The sequence below is a fragment of the Eleutherodactylus coqui genome, chromosome 4 (genome assembly GCF_035609145.1).
Source record: "Eleutherodactylus coqui strain aEleCoq1 chromosome 4, aEleCoq1.hap1, whole genome shotgun sequence".
In the NCBI taxonomy this organism is placed as follows: Eukaryota; Metazoa; Chordata; class Amphibia; order Anura; family Eleutherodactylidae; genus Eleutherodactylus; species Eleutherodactylus coqui.
This window is the reverse complement of record NC_089840.1, coordinates 111862108-111877643: the sequence shown is the minus strand read 5'-3', so window position 1 is coordinate 111877643 and position 15536 is coordinate 111862108. Positions and strand designations below refer to the sequence as shown.

Sequence of the window (15536 nt, the reverse complement as noted above, 5' to 3'; positions counted from 1 at the left end):
GGGTGAATAGGCCCTAACACTGTTGTGGTGCCCTCATGCCACACATGCCCCTCACAGTCAGGAATGAAGCCATTGCCCTCCATGTGCCCAGGCTACCTCATTGTCTCCCCTCATGAGGAGGGGCACAGGGCTCTGCGGCTGCACAGCGCCTCCCCTCCCCGCCTCTCCCCTCACATTGGCCGGGTGTGACTACAGCGCCGCCTCTCCACAGAGGAAGGTAGATATATTAGGAGGTGAAGAGAACAGAGGACCTCGCCGGGTCCAAGTTCCTCCCGTCCTCTCACCGGCAGCCATTGTCACTGAAGCACCGCTGCCTTGCCCTCTCCGGTGCCAGCTGTGCCACCACAAGCCAAGCCTTAACCTACAGCCTCCCAGGGAGCAGCACAAGCCATTCCCCAAGCACAAGCCACCGTATATATCTATCTCCCTCTCAGAGGTCACGGAGTGTATCTAACCGCCGGTATCTAAGCAAGACATGGCCAGAGAAAAGAGCAAGGAGAACGACGGCGGCTGGAAGAAGTTCTTGTGGAACCCCGAGAAGAAGGAGTTCCTGGGCAGGACAGGTGGCAGCTGGTGTAAGTATCACCGCCTCAAGGTGCCCTCTGCGGAGGATGCCACAATGGCCGCTGGCACATTCTCTGCCCGTCTTTAGGGTATTCGTGAGGGAAGAGGTCAGCGTGAAGGGCAGGATGCAGCCGATCTATAGCAGGGAGGGCGCCGTGCCGGCGGAGGGGGCGCTCCTTGCAGTTGTTGCCTTGCAATGGAAAATACGCAGAAGGGAGGGGGAGGTGTGTGTGGGCACTGCCAGCAGGGGTGACCCCACCGGCGGCCAGGAAGGGGTTAATTCTGCATCACCGCTCAAGGTTAGTCAAGGTGACAGGTTGGTGAGCTGGGGGTGGGATGCCCATTGGGGGTATGTGGTAGAGCCTGGCACCGCTGGTAACACGTGTGCACGAGGGGGCAGGAGCCGCTGGAGGCTGGGAGGAAGGGTCAGGAAGGAGCAGGTCCTGGAAGGTCGTCTCCTAGCAACCGGCCGCAGCCTGAGGTAGGCCTCACCGACGGGCAGCCATTCCTTCCTACCTTCTCCATGGCCTGCGGGGATGATTAATGGGGCAGGCTTGTCCTGGGACTGATGAATGTGGAGAGCGCTGTGTAGTGTTATGGCGGTGTTATCTGTAGTCCTAGGAGAAACTGGAAATGAGTGTCCGCGGTCTCTGGTCTCACGGTGGTGTGAGCGTATCTATCCTGGTGCCCATCTACCTACTACGTATAAATGTTATATATACGTAGTAGGTAGATGGGCACTGGTGCCCATCTACCTACTGTAGATTGGTAGGTAGAGGGGCACCAATAAAGCAATCTATTGGTTTTCACTCGGCAGCGGCCATGACTGTAAGTGCTGATTACCACCCAGTAGAGGAGGACGACTCAAGGACTTCTTGTAGCGCTGCTCCATGTAATCACCGGATGGATACGAGGAGCAGCTCTGTGGGTTTCCCCGGCAGGGCAGAATGACTGCTGACATGTATGGTGGCATGTTACATCTAGGGCTCATTCACACGCGTGTTCTTCCCTTCCGTGTGCTGGTTTGTGTTACCTGACGGCACCCATGACACTAGATAGGACTATTCACATGGCGGTTTTTATACAAATCCATGGTCCGATATAGCAGCATGTCCCATTCTGGCTACTATTTGTGGACCAGAAGCGCCATGGGAGTGTGCACACAGATGTCACATACATGTGCGTTACGCTTTTTTAAGGCATGTTGCCAGGACGTCATTTGTGGCTCTTTCTTTCTGTAAAAATAGCGGATGACACAAGGACGTAAAAAAGACGCTGAAATAGTACGTTTTTCACTGACCGAAATCGCATCTGCCCGTGTGAGTGAGCCCTACGCCAGCACCATCGCGGGGACCTGGAATCTGCTTTAGCTGTACTGTCACTGTCCTGACATGGCTTGGCGTCTACCGGGTTTTGTCCGGGGGCTACGGCCGCCATTACACTGCCACCAGAGGTAATCAGTCACTGTCCGCACGGCGGACTCTGGGAAAGCTGGGTACCAGTAACAGTCCCTGGTGTGATGTGTGTTTCCGTGGCGTGTCATGCCGGACAGCAGCGTGTTTGTGCAGCAGCGCTGGTGATTTTCTCCTCTCCTATGGCTGAGCTGTGGAAAAAATTTCCAAATCTCCCTGACGTCACTGACACTTGCTCAACGCTGCCTGGATACGGCTGTTAACCGTGAGGGTGCCGGCCTCGCTCTGCAGGCGGACGGCTACACACTGAGCTGGTAATTAACAATGCCCTGTCGTCGCGGCTCACGTTCCATCTACAAGCCTGCAAGTGCCAGACTGTACTTTGCTTTAGGTGACACATTGGTTTCTGTAAGTGGAATTCCCCCGGAGGCCGGGCGGCGGTATGATCTGCGGGGGGCGGTATGATCTGTGCCATCCTCACATCTAGGTGATAAGATCTAGAGCTAATTACGTGTCTTAATTGTTGTTTTCTCTCTCCTCTTGCAGTTAAAATCTTGCTCTTCTACCTGGTCTTCTACGGCTGCCTAGCGGGTATATTTATTGGGACCATTCACGTGCTTCTATTAACCATCAGTATATACGAACCAAAGTATCAAGACCGCGTCGCTCCACCAGGTAATGCCATCTTCTCTTCTTCTTTTAGGGGGGGTCACATCACACAAATTAGCTCCGCCGCTAGCAGATGGAATCCATTTTTAATTCCGCATCAGAATCATACAGGGCCATGTGGATTTAACCATGGCTTGCGCTGTGAAAGGTCTCTTATACAATGAGTAGGCAAGGGGTGCTGTAGAAAGTGGGATCCAGATTGATTCTGGACTTTAACCCTTTAATTTCTGCTATAAATGCACTAATGCTACAGATTAACCGTGTCTTACTACCTGCTACTCACTTTATAACTGATGGCGAGGCGTGAGCCACAACATGTTCTTCAGGATTATCCATCGCATTTGTACGGAACTAAACCCATTCAGCCGAGCTGCTCGTTACGTTACGCTGGATTATCGGAGCTCTGCTACATCTGACGGCATCGTTTATGTTTGCTTCATAACAGAATAAGTCAATGTGGAATTTTCCAAAGTTTTCCGTGACCTTCAGGTCTCCTTCAGGATCTGGTCAGTATTTTGCATCACTATTTGGAAGCCAAAACCCGGAATGGAAACTACCAAGTATAATGGGACCATTTGCATCTCTTCTGGATTTTGCACCCTCACGTGATTTTGGCTTACAAATACTGATGTGTAAAGGCCCATTTACACGTATCGATTATCACTCAAAATTATTTCAAACGAATGAATTTGAGCAATAATCGTTCAGTGTGAATCGGAAAAAAACGCTCACTTGTCATTCGCAGCTGTTTGAGCTGACTGAAAAGTCAGTTTAAAAACCTTGTTGGCTTTTCGTCACGTGTAAACTCTCAGCGCTGAGCAAGAAGCCGGCGGCAAGTCTTTCAGTTTAAACAGTCTGCACGAGCGCCAACGACCTTAGCGGTGACATCAGCGTTTGTGTAGACATTTAAAGGACTGTCGCCCCTGTAGAAGGGCCATAAGGGACCTGTTTAGGTATGGACTCTAGAGGCATGCTGGGAATGATGTATGACAAGCAGTCCCTGACACAGGGGAAGGTTAAGCAGCTTCACAGCGATGTTATATCACCAGCATTGTCATCAAATTAAAGTGAAATGATATCCGCTGCCGTAAATAATGGCGATTTCTGATAATCTCTAATGGGATTAGGACAAGAGATTGAGTTACTGCAGCCTCCTCTCCGCAGTAATAGGACTACAGGCTTGTGAAACGGCCATCCGGCGTGTCCCACCAGCTTACGGCTAGGGAAGCATGCAGAAACTTGTAGTTCCACACCAGCTGAAGGGTCCTTGTGTTTGTGTAGCATTGCTAGGACATATAAGGCATCGGGCGGGCTCCATTCATCTGTGCTATTGTGATGCCCATTTACATGACAGCGGCGGTAGTTAGCCATTCTCACATATGCAAATACTAAATAATTCAGGGTCCCAGCTGGATGACATGGCCGCCCCTGCCTTGTAGTGTCTGTCTGCAGTCCCATGTGCTATATACAAGGTGGGGGGTGTTACAGGACGGGTATACGGCTGCTCGCCTCCAAGTACTGTGTAAGCAGGTTGTTGCCTTATCTGCAGTGAGCACGCTGCACAATGTTCGCCTCCGCAGCGAAGGGGAAGTGCGTCCCTGCACACCATGTGCTTACTATGCTGACGAATGTGTTACATAGGAGGAGGGATCGCAGCTACTTCCCCTCTAGATGTGACCTTCACGCTCTCTCCCAGTTAATGAGTCACTCTTAAAGGGGTTTTAGTTCTTTTTGGTCGGTGTGGTCAGCCCGTGACAAAGCTCCTCTTATGTCCCCATAATATAAATACTAAATCCTCTCGGCTTTAAAGATTTATTCTTCGTTATTACTTCCAATGTAGCAAGATTAGTTTTAGGACTAGATTAAAAGGCTCTAGGTGGATGACAGCCCCGTCATGTACAGCATCTATATGGACTATTAACGTCTGCTGCCATAGCAAACAATGGGACTGTGATGGGCATGGCTTCGGGGATGGCACTTGTCTCTATGACCTAACACAATACTTATATACCAGCATGGCCACTTTCAAAGTGATTGTCAGAGTTTAAAGCAGTAAATGGGGAGGGGGACGTAGTCATCTCTTCAATCACTGGATGATCCCGCACAGACGCTCTGGTGGTCCCTGCCAGTCTATGCTTACTGTAGGCTTGGCAGGCGCCGGCCATACTTGTATAACACTGCTTCACTGTCCGTCTGTAAACTAATACCAGTGGGGGACCAGCAGACCATCGGCTTCGGGTCAATGGGGGAATAAAGGGCGAATAATTTTAGGACACTTGCTGCTTATTGCTTTTTGAAGCTCTCGGACAACACTGCATAACTAACAGCACATGAAGAGACCATCTCAGCTGCAGGGGGAACAGTGTTTATTTCCATATGCCTCATCTATGGATGGGTCCTGGGGTCTGTCCATTCATACACATGTATGTAGACAAATCCTGCCAGCAAATGTGAAGTTACCGACTTGTTAAATTCCGTGCAGCCTCTCAGCTGACAGACTAAGGGGCCTTTTACACAAAACAATTAGCGTTCAAAGAATCGATGGATCACGCAAATTTGACCGACAATTGCTTAGTGTAAACAGGGCCAATGATTGCAGGATAAACGGGAATTCGTTCATTTTATTCAGTCATATAAATAATGGTGTGCGCAGAGATCGTTAGCCGTTCGCAGCTACAGTAAATGTAAACGGCTGAACGATACGTAAATGCATTTGCAAACTAATTATCTGCCTGTACACTGGCTTCACGAGCGAACCCTGGCGATTCATCGCTCCATGTAGAAGGATCCTGAGACTTGGGGCTTATTCACACATTTTGACTATGTGCAGACTGTGCTTGCAACGAGCTGCAGACGGGACACTACAGGCCCATTGGCATTGGGACTTTTCAGATCTGCTCTTTTTACATGGACCTGCGGTCTGCATAAGAGTCGCAGTATGTCCTATTGTTGTCCTTCTCTATAGGACATGCGATGCCCGTGGGGCTCAGACACGGACCTGGGTATGTGTGCTGTCCAGTGCTGGACCAACCCGCGTCTCCCTATTCAGCAATCTAGAAATCCTCTAGAACAATTGGGTCCGTTCATACGTTCTGGATTATCCGCACCAAACCGTGCTCATTAACCCCTTCATTTACACAAGTAAAATCCACAAACAAAATCTGCCAGATAAATGGGCATGATGTGGATTTAAAACTTGTAAGATCCGGTCTGCACTGCTGTGGATTGTCCACGACCCGCTGGGCTGAGGGAGATCCACAGCATTCATGCCCTTAGCAGAGGTTATGAAGGAGCCTAAGATGCCAATGGCATAGGCACCAACCAAGCAGGAAGACGGGTGGGGAGGGGGTCAAGTTCTGCATAGTTGGCACGAGACTCATTGTTGGAAGTGTAATTGCAGTCTATATCAACCTTTGACTTGGAGCACCCAGTATATGCCACACCATGCTAGTAACCTACCTTTACATGTTGTGGTGATGCTGATGGAGAATTATGTAATGTGGCCATGTTTATGCCACTTGCGTAGTGGCTGTATGCCACAAATGTATACCAGCTCGGAGCTGCCAAAGATGCCTTACTAGGTGCCCAGACAGGCCAAGAGGCACCTAATCTACTAGCCGCATCTTAATCCAGCATGCCCTCAGGACAAGCCTTAACTGGTATTCAGTGCATCCTCAGCTCGCCCCCAAGTGCAACCCATTTAAGACTGGAAGACTGGTGTATGAATCTCCATCCGGGCTCATAAGGTGGTCATGAGCAGTGTACTTTTTTTTTTTTGGTTTACATTTCCCGCCCTGGCGCTTAGCGATGACATAGATAGATATCCGCCACCCCTATCCAATGTAATGACATATGGGCTGCGGGTATATCCATGACTATAGAGAACAGTGGGCTCTATGTCGCGGCTATCGGTGGTAAAATTGAACGTGCTGCATTTTATTTTCCGCTTGCAAATTATGCAATTCCGACTCGCTAATATCGGCACTGCTTAATTCAATGCATTAGCTTGATCCTCATATTAGCGCAGATCATACACTCGCGGAATCCTCAATTCAAATCTGGTTGTGTGAAAGTGGCCTTAAAGGGGTATCGGGTACTGGTGTATTATGTCGCCACCGGAAGTAAGGGGTGGCGACATAATACAGTTGTTAAAAAGAGAGAAATTTAAGCCCCCAGCTTCTGATTGGCTGGGGGTGTGCTTAATCCCCCAACTACCGTTCTGACACAGTAGAGGAACAGCGGGGATGCAGGGAGTCGCGGTGCCGGAGGACAGCTGGCACTGGCTTTCTGAGGATAGGAGTGCCAGTGGAGCAGTGCACTGCTGCGAGGCTGGGAACTGTGTTCTGTGGAATCCCCCATGCCAGGAGGACAGCGGCTACAACAAACTGCCGGCATGGACCACTAAGGGAGCGCAGGGACCACTGCTGCATGTCTATTACTTTAGTGCCTGGTCTGGAGGGTTAGGGTTCCTTTTCCTATTAGGCTTAGATATGTAAGCCTAATAGAAAAACTAACCCTAACCCTCCAGACCAGGCACTAAAGGAATTCACACGCTAATAGGACCTTTCATTCTTCACCCTATCGGAAGCTAGGGGTTTATCAGGGGCGTTGCTACATGCAAGCCCTGTCAAACGCCTAGTTTCCTGTGGCGTCAAGATACACCAGTACTGGGGTATCCCAGGAGTTTACAAACCTTTAACCTTTTATCCCAGCCTGCCTCAGAGATGCATTCAACAAAGCCTTTTTTTTTTTTTTTTTTTTTTTACCTTTTTAAATGAGTGCTTTTGCTGCAGTCAGGGTGCGTCACATGACCCCGGCTGTCCTGATTTTGAGATTTCCTTTGCTGGGGTCAGCAGTTGCTCGCCTCTTGTCCTGACCATGTATCAGCCACATGAATATTTATGAGATGGGCGGGTGGGTGTCGGGGAGCAGAAGATCACCCAGAGGTATGAGCAGGTACAGTTCTAAGAGGATATACTGCATGCTCACTAACTCCGCCCGGCACTGCTGCCTTCTCCCTCTAGCTGCTACTGCTCTGAAGGAATTGGTTTTTGTTTCTTTTCGTCCAGAATTAGTAGTGTGTGTTTTTTATATATTTCCCAGTCTGATGATCCATTGCACTCTATGCTGTCCTCCTGTTGCAGCTATAGCTGCTGTTGGTGATACAGGCTCCACCTCTTATTGAGCTTTGTGAGACAATGAGAGGTGCTAGATAATGATTATTGGTTTAGTGGGTGGGATTTAGTATTCATGAGCAGTGTGGGAGGAGCACAGTGAGCAGGAGGCGATGCAGCCCAGGGAATTATGGGAGATGTAGTAGAGGACGGTGAACAGGAAGTACTGATGTAAACAACAATGCACAGGGGCTGCAGAATGAGGAGAGCAGAGGAAAGGGATGGATGGATGTACTATAGCACTGAGATGATTTAGGACTATTTTGGAATTCTTAATTTTGTCTCAAACACCCCTTTAACCCTTTCCAATCCAATTTTGGATTCAGGGTTTCCTAAAAGGCTTTCTCTTCATCTGCTGGCTAAAGCCAGTGTGTGTGCGCCAGAGAGGCTCCAACAGCGGAGTGGCTGGCAATAGACGGTAAGAATACCCTGTCTGATGTCTTCTGACATTTGGAGCTGTACAAGCTTCAATCAGTATGTAGGAAGGCATCATACAGTGGATTGGAAAGGGTTAATAAGTCTTCCCCATAACATTACATGCGCCCAGAGCTGGCCACCCACAGGGAGATTACCGAGTCGCATAGCTATAGACTATTTATAATATTTTGGGATCTGTCCTATGATGCAACGCCTCCCTGATCGGCAGAGACATTACATCATATGCAGGCCCGTTTCTTGCTTTCACCTATAGCTTGCTTAAGACAACATTTAGACTTTAGTTTTGAGCAGAAATGGGAGGGGTTGTTGCCCATGCGCACATGTATACGTAGCGGAAGGGGTTACTTCATGACCTGCTTCTTCATTCAAATATCTAATCAGCCAATGAGTGTACTAAGGATGCAAATGGGGTCAAGTGCACGGCTGGCTCCCGGTAACGGCAGCGTGTTGCACGGACTCCCAAGCTCATGTCTCCGGCTGGTGCCTCCGACAAGATAAGATCAGTAGACCTCAACCCTGTGGAGCACCTTGGGGAAGTCACTACCGTGTGTCAACATGAGGCAGAATCTCTATTTGTAGACTCTTAACTTTTTTCTGTAAAAATGTGTGTCCTGCCTAGTTCTTAAGAGGGAAGTGGTCACGGGGTGGTGGGGGGTAATGTTATATGTAGAACTATCAGAACTAGACACTTTTGGAGTAATGGAATAGTGTCTAAAAGATCTCCTTTTATATTCCAGGACTGACCCAGCTACCCAAAGCCGTGAAGGCAGAAATCTCCTTTTCAATGAATAACCCATCTTCCTATGCAGAGTATGTGGCTGGCATTTCAAAGTTTTTAGACCAGTACAATATCAGCAGGCAGGAAGACGGAAAGATTTTTGAAGACTGCCTTAGTGAGTATTAAGACGTCTGACTGTACTTATATCGTAGAATCAAGCAGGTTATTAAAGAGACTGTCACCATCTTTTTGCACCCCTCTGAGGGCTGCTGTGTGTATCTGCAGTGCTTCTGGAGAAACATGCATTTTATCAGTAGCAGCACATACATAGAGGACTACAGGAAGTAGTCCTGGATATTCATGAGCTGCAGGCTAGCTACACCCTCCCTCCCTGCCACTGACTGCCTATCACTGTATATATAGAGAGAGATGCCAGTCATTGGCTGGAGGGCGGGGTGGGTTTGGCTAGCCTGCAGCTCATGGATATCCAGGACTACTTCTGTGTCTGCCTGCTACTAAATAAGTGCAAGTTTCTCAGACTACTACACAGATCCAAACAGCAGTCACTTTTAAAGGATTTTGTCATTAGAACACAACCCTATCTCCCACCTGAGCTCTGCCTAAAATAAAAGACAAGGGTATACTTGTCCTGGAGCCCCGGGTCCCAGCTGACAGTCACCAACAGTATTGGAGGTGACTTCCAGGTAGACAACTGGGCGGAAGCACGTGACCGCTGTGGCCAGTTAGAGGCTGCAGTGTCACAGTTGGCCTTATACCCAGGAGAAGTGAGCATAAACTCTTTCTTTTTTTTTTCTTTTGCCATGGGGGACCGTTTTTTTTTTTTTTTGTTTTTTTTTAAATAAAAACGTTTTATCTCTGACAACTCCTTTTAAGTTGGCCATACCCCTTAGATAGCTGTCAGGCAATGGCTATTTCTCCTGACTAAGGCCTCAGTTCCACGGCACACGCGGATTTCCGCAGCGAAAGATCTGCGCGGCAGTGCAGAAATTATTTTTGAATGCTTGCTAATTATCACAAGTGCGCGGATGTACGCAGATGCCTGCGGATTGTCCGCACGGAAAAAAAAATTGCAAGCTCAAGATAATTGCCTTCCCCCACCTCCCTGCTTGGCCTCCAAGCAACCAGAGAGGTATCTGCCTTCAAATCTGCAATTAAATTGCAGATGCATTGCAGTTCGCTTGCTTCCATAGGGATCTATGGAGCCCATCTGTGGTAAAATAGAGCATGCTGCAACTTCTTTTCCACGCATGGCATCCGCAAATCCGCAGGTGTTAATTGAAGTGCGAATGCCCTGAGCTTCCCTGCGGCAGCTTGAACTGCAGATTGTCAGTGTGGGTGTCCTGCAATTCAAATCCGCCCGTGGACATTGGGCCTTACTCATGTACACATGCACAGTCAGCTCCGCAACGTATGCATGCATCCTCAATGGGGAGAAGGGAAGTGGCCACTGCCAGATGCATCTGGTGGCAGCTTATCTCCAGCAGTAACCAAATATGGCATGGTAAAATCCAAGCTGTCCGAGCCTTCTTCCCTGATATCTGTCATCATCCACACTAGTTAGCCTGACCTGCTGAGGGTGGGGGGGGCTCCGCTGACTTGTGTGGATTATCTAGGCCCATACAGAGTGAGCGCTCACAACTACATGAAGGAATATTTGTATACTTTGCTGTTAAATACATTTTTGTAATCTGGTTTTACATTTTCCAGAAGGAGGGGACTACACGGATCGCGGGCCAATAAGTCCAGAGAATGGACAGAAGAGATCCTGTAGGTTTAACAGGGAATGGCTTGGAAATTGCTCTGGTATAAATGATCCAAGTTTTGGCTTTAAAGATGGCCGGCCCTGTGTGATTGTGAAACTTAACAGAGTTCTGGGATTTAAACCAAAGGTAAGAGTCACACCGTGTAGACCAATTGGCAAAACCTGCACACAGCCAAAAACTTACCAAACCTTTCATTTCTTTGTCACAGCCTCCAGTAAATGGAACCTTTCCTAATGTTCACGACGTTTACATCCCACACATCATTCCTATCCACTGTACAGGCAAGGTAAGTTTCTGACAATATACGGTGACTTCTAGAAGCCCGTGTACAACAGAACACATACAGCCAACTGCAAGGACTCAATCTGCAGCTTCATAATCGTAGATTGGCACATACATGGGACTACTGGAGAACATAATAATCTTTCATGGGGATGTGCCTTGATCACAATTTATCTGCTGTCCACAGGATAAGAAATAACTTGCTGATCGGTGGAGGTCTCACAACTGAGAACCCTACCGATCCCAAGAACAGGGGTCTCGTGTCTCCCAATCCTCACTGCGGGCCTGCTGTATTTGCGACAGTAAGGAGGAGGCTGGAGCGCTGGTCGTGCAAGCGCACTGATTCAGTGGGCCAGCGGAGATGGCCAACTGGCAAGTGCTCGAGTATTACCGACAGTACCATTGAGATCAATGGAATGCCGACCGCACACGCTCAGCCAGCACTCCATTCATTCTGATGTCACTGAGGGAGAAGCAGGCAGAGGTGGACATGGGCCTCATTCTCAAGACAGGTGAGACCCCTCACCAATTAGCAAGTTATCCCTTATCCTGTGGATAGGAAATAACTTGTGACCCTGGTACAACACCTTAACCACTTCAGGACCGCTGAACACGTATAAACGCCCTGCAGTCCTGAAGTGTGTATGGAGCAAGCTTAAGGGGCCGAGTCCGCTCCATAGCCGGCAGCTATTAGCTGTTGCTGCCAGTAAGTACCGCGATCAGTTAGCTGTTTAGATGCTGACCGCTTGTCTGTACATTCAGCAGGATAGATTGTGAATTGGTACCCCCTACAGTATGATCAGGGGTGCCAATGGGCTATCATGGCGGCCCAGAGCCTACTGAACCTGAAGGTTCCCAGGACTGCCACACAGACGCCTCTCAGATCATTAATAGCTTAGTCCTGGTAAAGCCCTTTAAGCAAACACTGTGCATTGCTAAAAGGTATGTACACACATGCCATAGGGGTGCCCACTGTATATATAATATGCGCATGTATTTGCTGCAATCATGGTTGTTACATAGAGCGTTATAGAAAGATGGTCCCATATTGGACGACCACTTAGTGGTCGTTGGAGAAAGCCAACAGTGGTGACAGATGGAAAACACTGCGCTTTTACTATAAAACTGCCAACATTTTAATGCGGTTTCAAGAAATCAAATAATGCAGGAGACATTTGTGAAGCATTCAGTCCTCACGCCCCGTGGCGGGATGCTGCATTATATTACGGGTGAAGCGTCATATCACATTACTGAAAATGTACTTTTAAAATACAGCAGTAGCCATTCAGTGACTGAGATTGTCGGACTTTGCTCAGTGGTAGCCATCTGCCATTTGTGGCAACTTGAATTCTGTCAAGGCAATGCTGAGGGTTCATTCACACGGGGGGTGCAGTTTTGGTCGGTCCATGAAATATGCAGCATTTTCACAAGCCAAAACTGCACGTATTTACTGCGTATTTGGTCTTTTTTGCATATTTTTTATTGTTTGCGCGTATGTTCTACATTTTTCCTGCGTGCAAAAAATAATGAGATGGCCTCATAGATTTCTCCTGGCTTGGTGCATATATACAGTGAATATGTATGTATTATGCGTATTCACTGCATATTTTTACAATACTATTGACTTTAATGGACAATTTCAGTCACGTTGCGATTTGGTCTTGTGAGTAAAATACACACATCATTGGGGCTTATGCTGTCCGTATTGTGCTCGCAAAAAATGCATCCATTATACGGAGCGCCATTACACCCGTGCGAATGAGGCCGTCCCAGTGATGGCCTGCTGTGCCCGGGTGCAGTACAGTAACTTGATTCAATCTGACAATGCAACTTTATTTGCAGAAAGATGAGGATCATGCTAGAATTCATACCATTGACTACTACACCGTGCACGGACAGGTTGGATTCCCCCTGAGCTACTATCCTTACTACGGAAAGCTGCTACAACCCAACTATCTACAACCCCTCATCGCTGTGCAACTGTCAAACATCAGCAAGAATCAAGACGTTCGCATCGAGTGCAAGGCGTACGCCGAGAACATATACTATAGCGATAAAGATCGCTTTCAGGGACGCTTCGATATCAAGGTGGAGATTAAGGATAGCTGATCGCGGGCACCGCCCGTCTAATACCGTATTCTAAAGTTTAAAAGAAAAAAAAACTTTTAGTCTTGAACAAACTGTCATGTATGGGACCTTCACTAAATATATATGCTTTACACTAGCTTTCCGCATTTACTAGGGTTAGAATGTAAAATCAAGGTGTAGCAATAGCAACAAGTATTTATTTTACTGTAAATGAGAGAAACTAATAAATGACTTGAACCTTGGGAGACGCCCGTTATGCTGTAAATTATGATTCCAGAATCAAAAATGTAATCAGCAATGTTTTTGGCCCCAGAATGTTGCTAAATTGTGTATTTTATTTTTTTAGTGTATTGTACAGTAGCAGATGTGCAGAATCTACACTTTCCGCCAAGCCATGTCGTTTTTTCTTTTTTTTTCTTTTTTTTTTTTTTGTCTTTTGTTTTGTGAGCAAGCTTTTAGTCCAAGGTGTAAATACTCAGCATCGGGAATAAAACTGGCATGGTAGTGAGCTGGCTAACCAAGGAGGAGATTTCATAGCACTCCATAAAGCCTTTCATGTGGTATTGATTTCATTTTATGTGTAAGAGGGGGACAGGGTGTTCTTGTTTTTTTTTGTCTTTGTCTGTCTTTAGCTTCACTCTACACAACAGGTGATGGGTTGTGCTGTGCTTTGTATTTAATGCTTTTTATATGAAGCCCTCCCCTCTTATTTCTTTTGTATGTCGTTATGAAGGTGTGTTAAAGCCTGGGTCTGACTGTCACTTTTTTTTGCCAGGAATAGGGCTAATTGTTTTGCGTTTTATATATATATATATTTTATTTTTTTCAGGAAGCATCGCAGTTTGGTGCTGTGTCTTTACAAATGTTTTAACCATTTTCATGGTGGAAGAATTTTATATTTATGCAGTTGTACAATTTTATTTTTCTTCAAGAAAAAGTAATGTATGAATAAACCAAAGTCACGTGTCGAAGAATAAATCTTTATTTTAAAACAAGTTTAAAAAACAAACAAACATGCAATGCAGTATCCCATAGGATGTATTATTACATGTCTACTGTGCGCACATTGTTCCAACATCTGTAATATTTGCAAGGAGTACAGTTGCTCTTTCAGTCAAAACCATCAGACAATAAAATGAATAATCCAATCCCTGCGTGTGTCTTTATTATAGTCACCATTCAGCCATCTAGGATCTTGAAGAAATATTGCACCTAGGAAAGAACACCTGCAATTAGTACATTATACCAGGAGTTGTCCTGCTGCGAAGTTGGAAGGTTTATAGTCCACAAGTCCCGCAGCATCCCGTCAGTATGCAGTCTCCAGCAGAGGTGTGTTTAATATCATGCAGAGCCACGTTCCAGGCATCATGGACCTCCAATCCCCTCCAACATCCACACAATAGCAAAAAATGGCAGCATTTAAATAAAGTTATAAATCTTTATTGCTCCATGTTAAAAACAGGCAATGTGTTGACTGCTATAGTCTTTCTCAAGCCTGGCTTGAGAGACTGTAGCAGTCGAAACGTTGCCTGTTTTTAACATGGAGCAATAAAGATTTACTACTTTATTTAAACACCGCTGATGCTGCCAACTTTTGCTATTCTGCTGCAAAGTTGGTCACCAGGGTTCTGGGAATGAAGCCCCAGCTTTTCCACTGCAAGCAAAATCTTAATGTTGCATAGTATCCACTGCATCAATATAGCCAAAAGAGTCCTCCATAACAAGAACACCTGTTGCTGATAGACATAGACCTGAAGTGACTATGCTATAATAAGACAGAAAGGTAAGGTTTAGCTTGATGGTACACACACTTTAATATCCACACTGTACAGATGTCCCCTTTAGTGCCTTGTAACCAGACTTGAGTGCCTAGAGGGGTTTCTCCAGGGAGAATATTATTGGTCTATTCTTACTTGATTGGCTGGGGTCTGTCAGAACTCAAATGATCAGCTGAGCGGGCGCATGCCGTCAGCACCACAAATACAGAGGTCAGAGCTGAAGCAGTTGGAAGTCTCCACACCGACCTTTATGTATTGGCCGGCGCTTGTAACTGCAGGTACAGCTCGCGGTAATTCCAATGAGAGACATGCCTGCAGTTACAAGCGCCGGCCACTAGACAGAGGTTGGCATGGAGAATTCCACTGCTTCCGCTATGACTATTTGCAGCGCTGACAGCATGCACTCAGCTGATCGGTCAGGGTCCCGAGCAAAGGATCCCAGTCTGAGGATAGGTCATCAATAGTATTCTCCCTGGAAAACCCCTTTAATTGTAGGAGACCCTGCAGATACTAGTATACATGTATGCAAGGACAGTAAACATACACTGGTAGGAAAACCTAAGACACCAATGTGATTGACTTTGTCTGAAGATCCAGTCTCCCAGTAATGGCCTTTTTAGACACAATGA

The 15536-nt window shown here is 47.0% G+C and overlaps 2 protein-coding genes across 3 annotated transcripts in view; one reads left to right on the top strand and one right to left on the bottom strand.

Moving 5' to 3' along the window:
- Positions 1 to 232: 232 nt before the first annotated feature.
- ATP1B1 (ATPase Na+/K+ transporting subunit beta 1) lies at positions 233 to 14277 on the top strand. Of its 2 annotated transcripts, none has more exons than XM_066600004.1 (6): positions 233 to 575; positions 2523 to 2651; positions 8995 to 9150; positions 10707 to 10885; positions 10968 to 11045; positions 12884 to 14277. In XM_066600004.1, exons 1-6 carry the CDS (start codon positions 476 to 478, stop codon positions 13148 to 13150), a joined length of 909 nt encoding a protein of 302 aa, XP_066456101.1. In that variant the 5' UTR covers positions 233 to 475; the 3' UTR covers positions 13151 to 14277. The 2 variants fall into 2 exon arrangements, with proteins under 2 accessions (XP_066456101.1, XP_066456100.1); XM_066600003.1 differs by having other exon boundaries at positions 235 to 575; positions 10704 to 10885.
- Positions 13511 to 15536, bottom strand: part of NME7 (NME/NM23 family member 7) — a 127548-nt gene continuing 125522 nt past the window's right edge. The window contains exon 12 of the mRNA XM_066600002.1: positions 13511 to 14341. Within this exon, the coding sequence (XP_066456099.1) occupies positions 14309 to 14341 (33 nt within the window). The 3' untranslated portion in view covers positions 13511 to 14308. The remainder of the gene's footprint in view (positions 14342 to 15536) is intronic.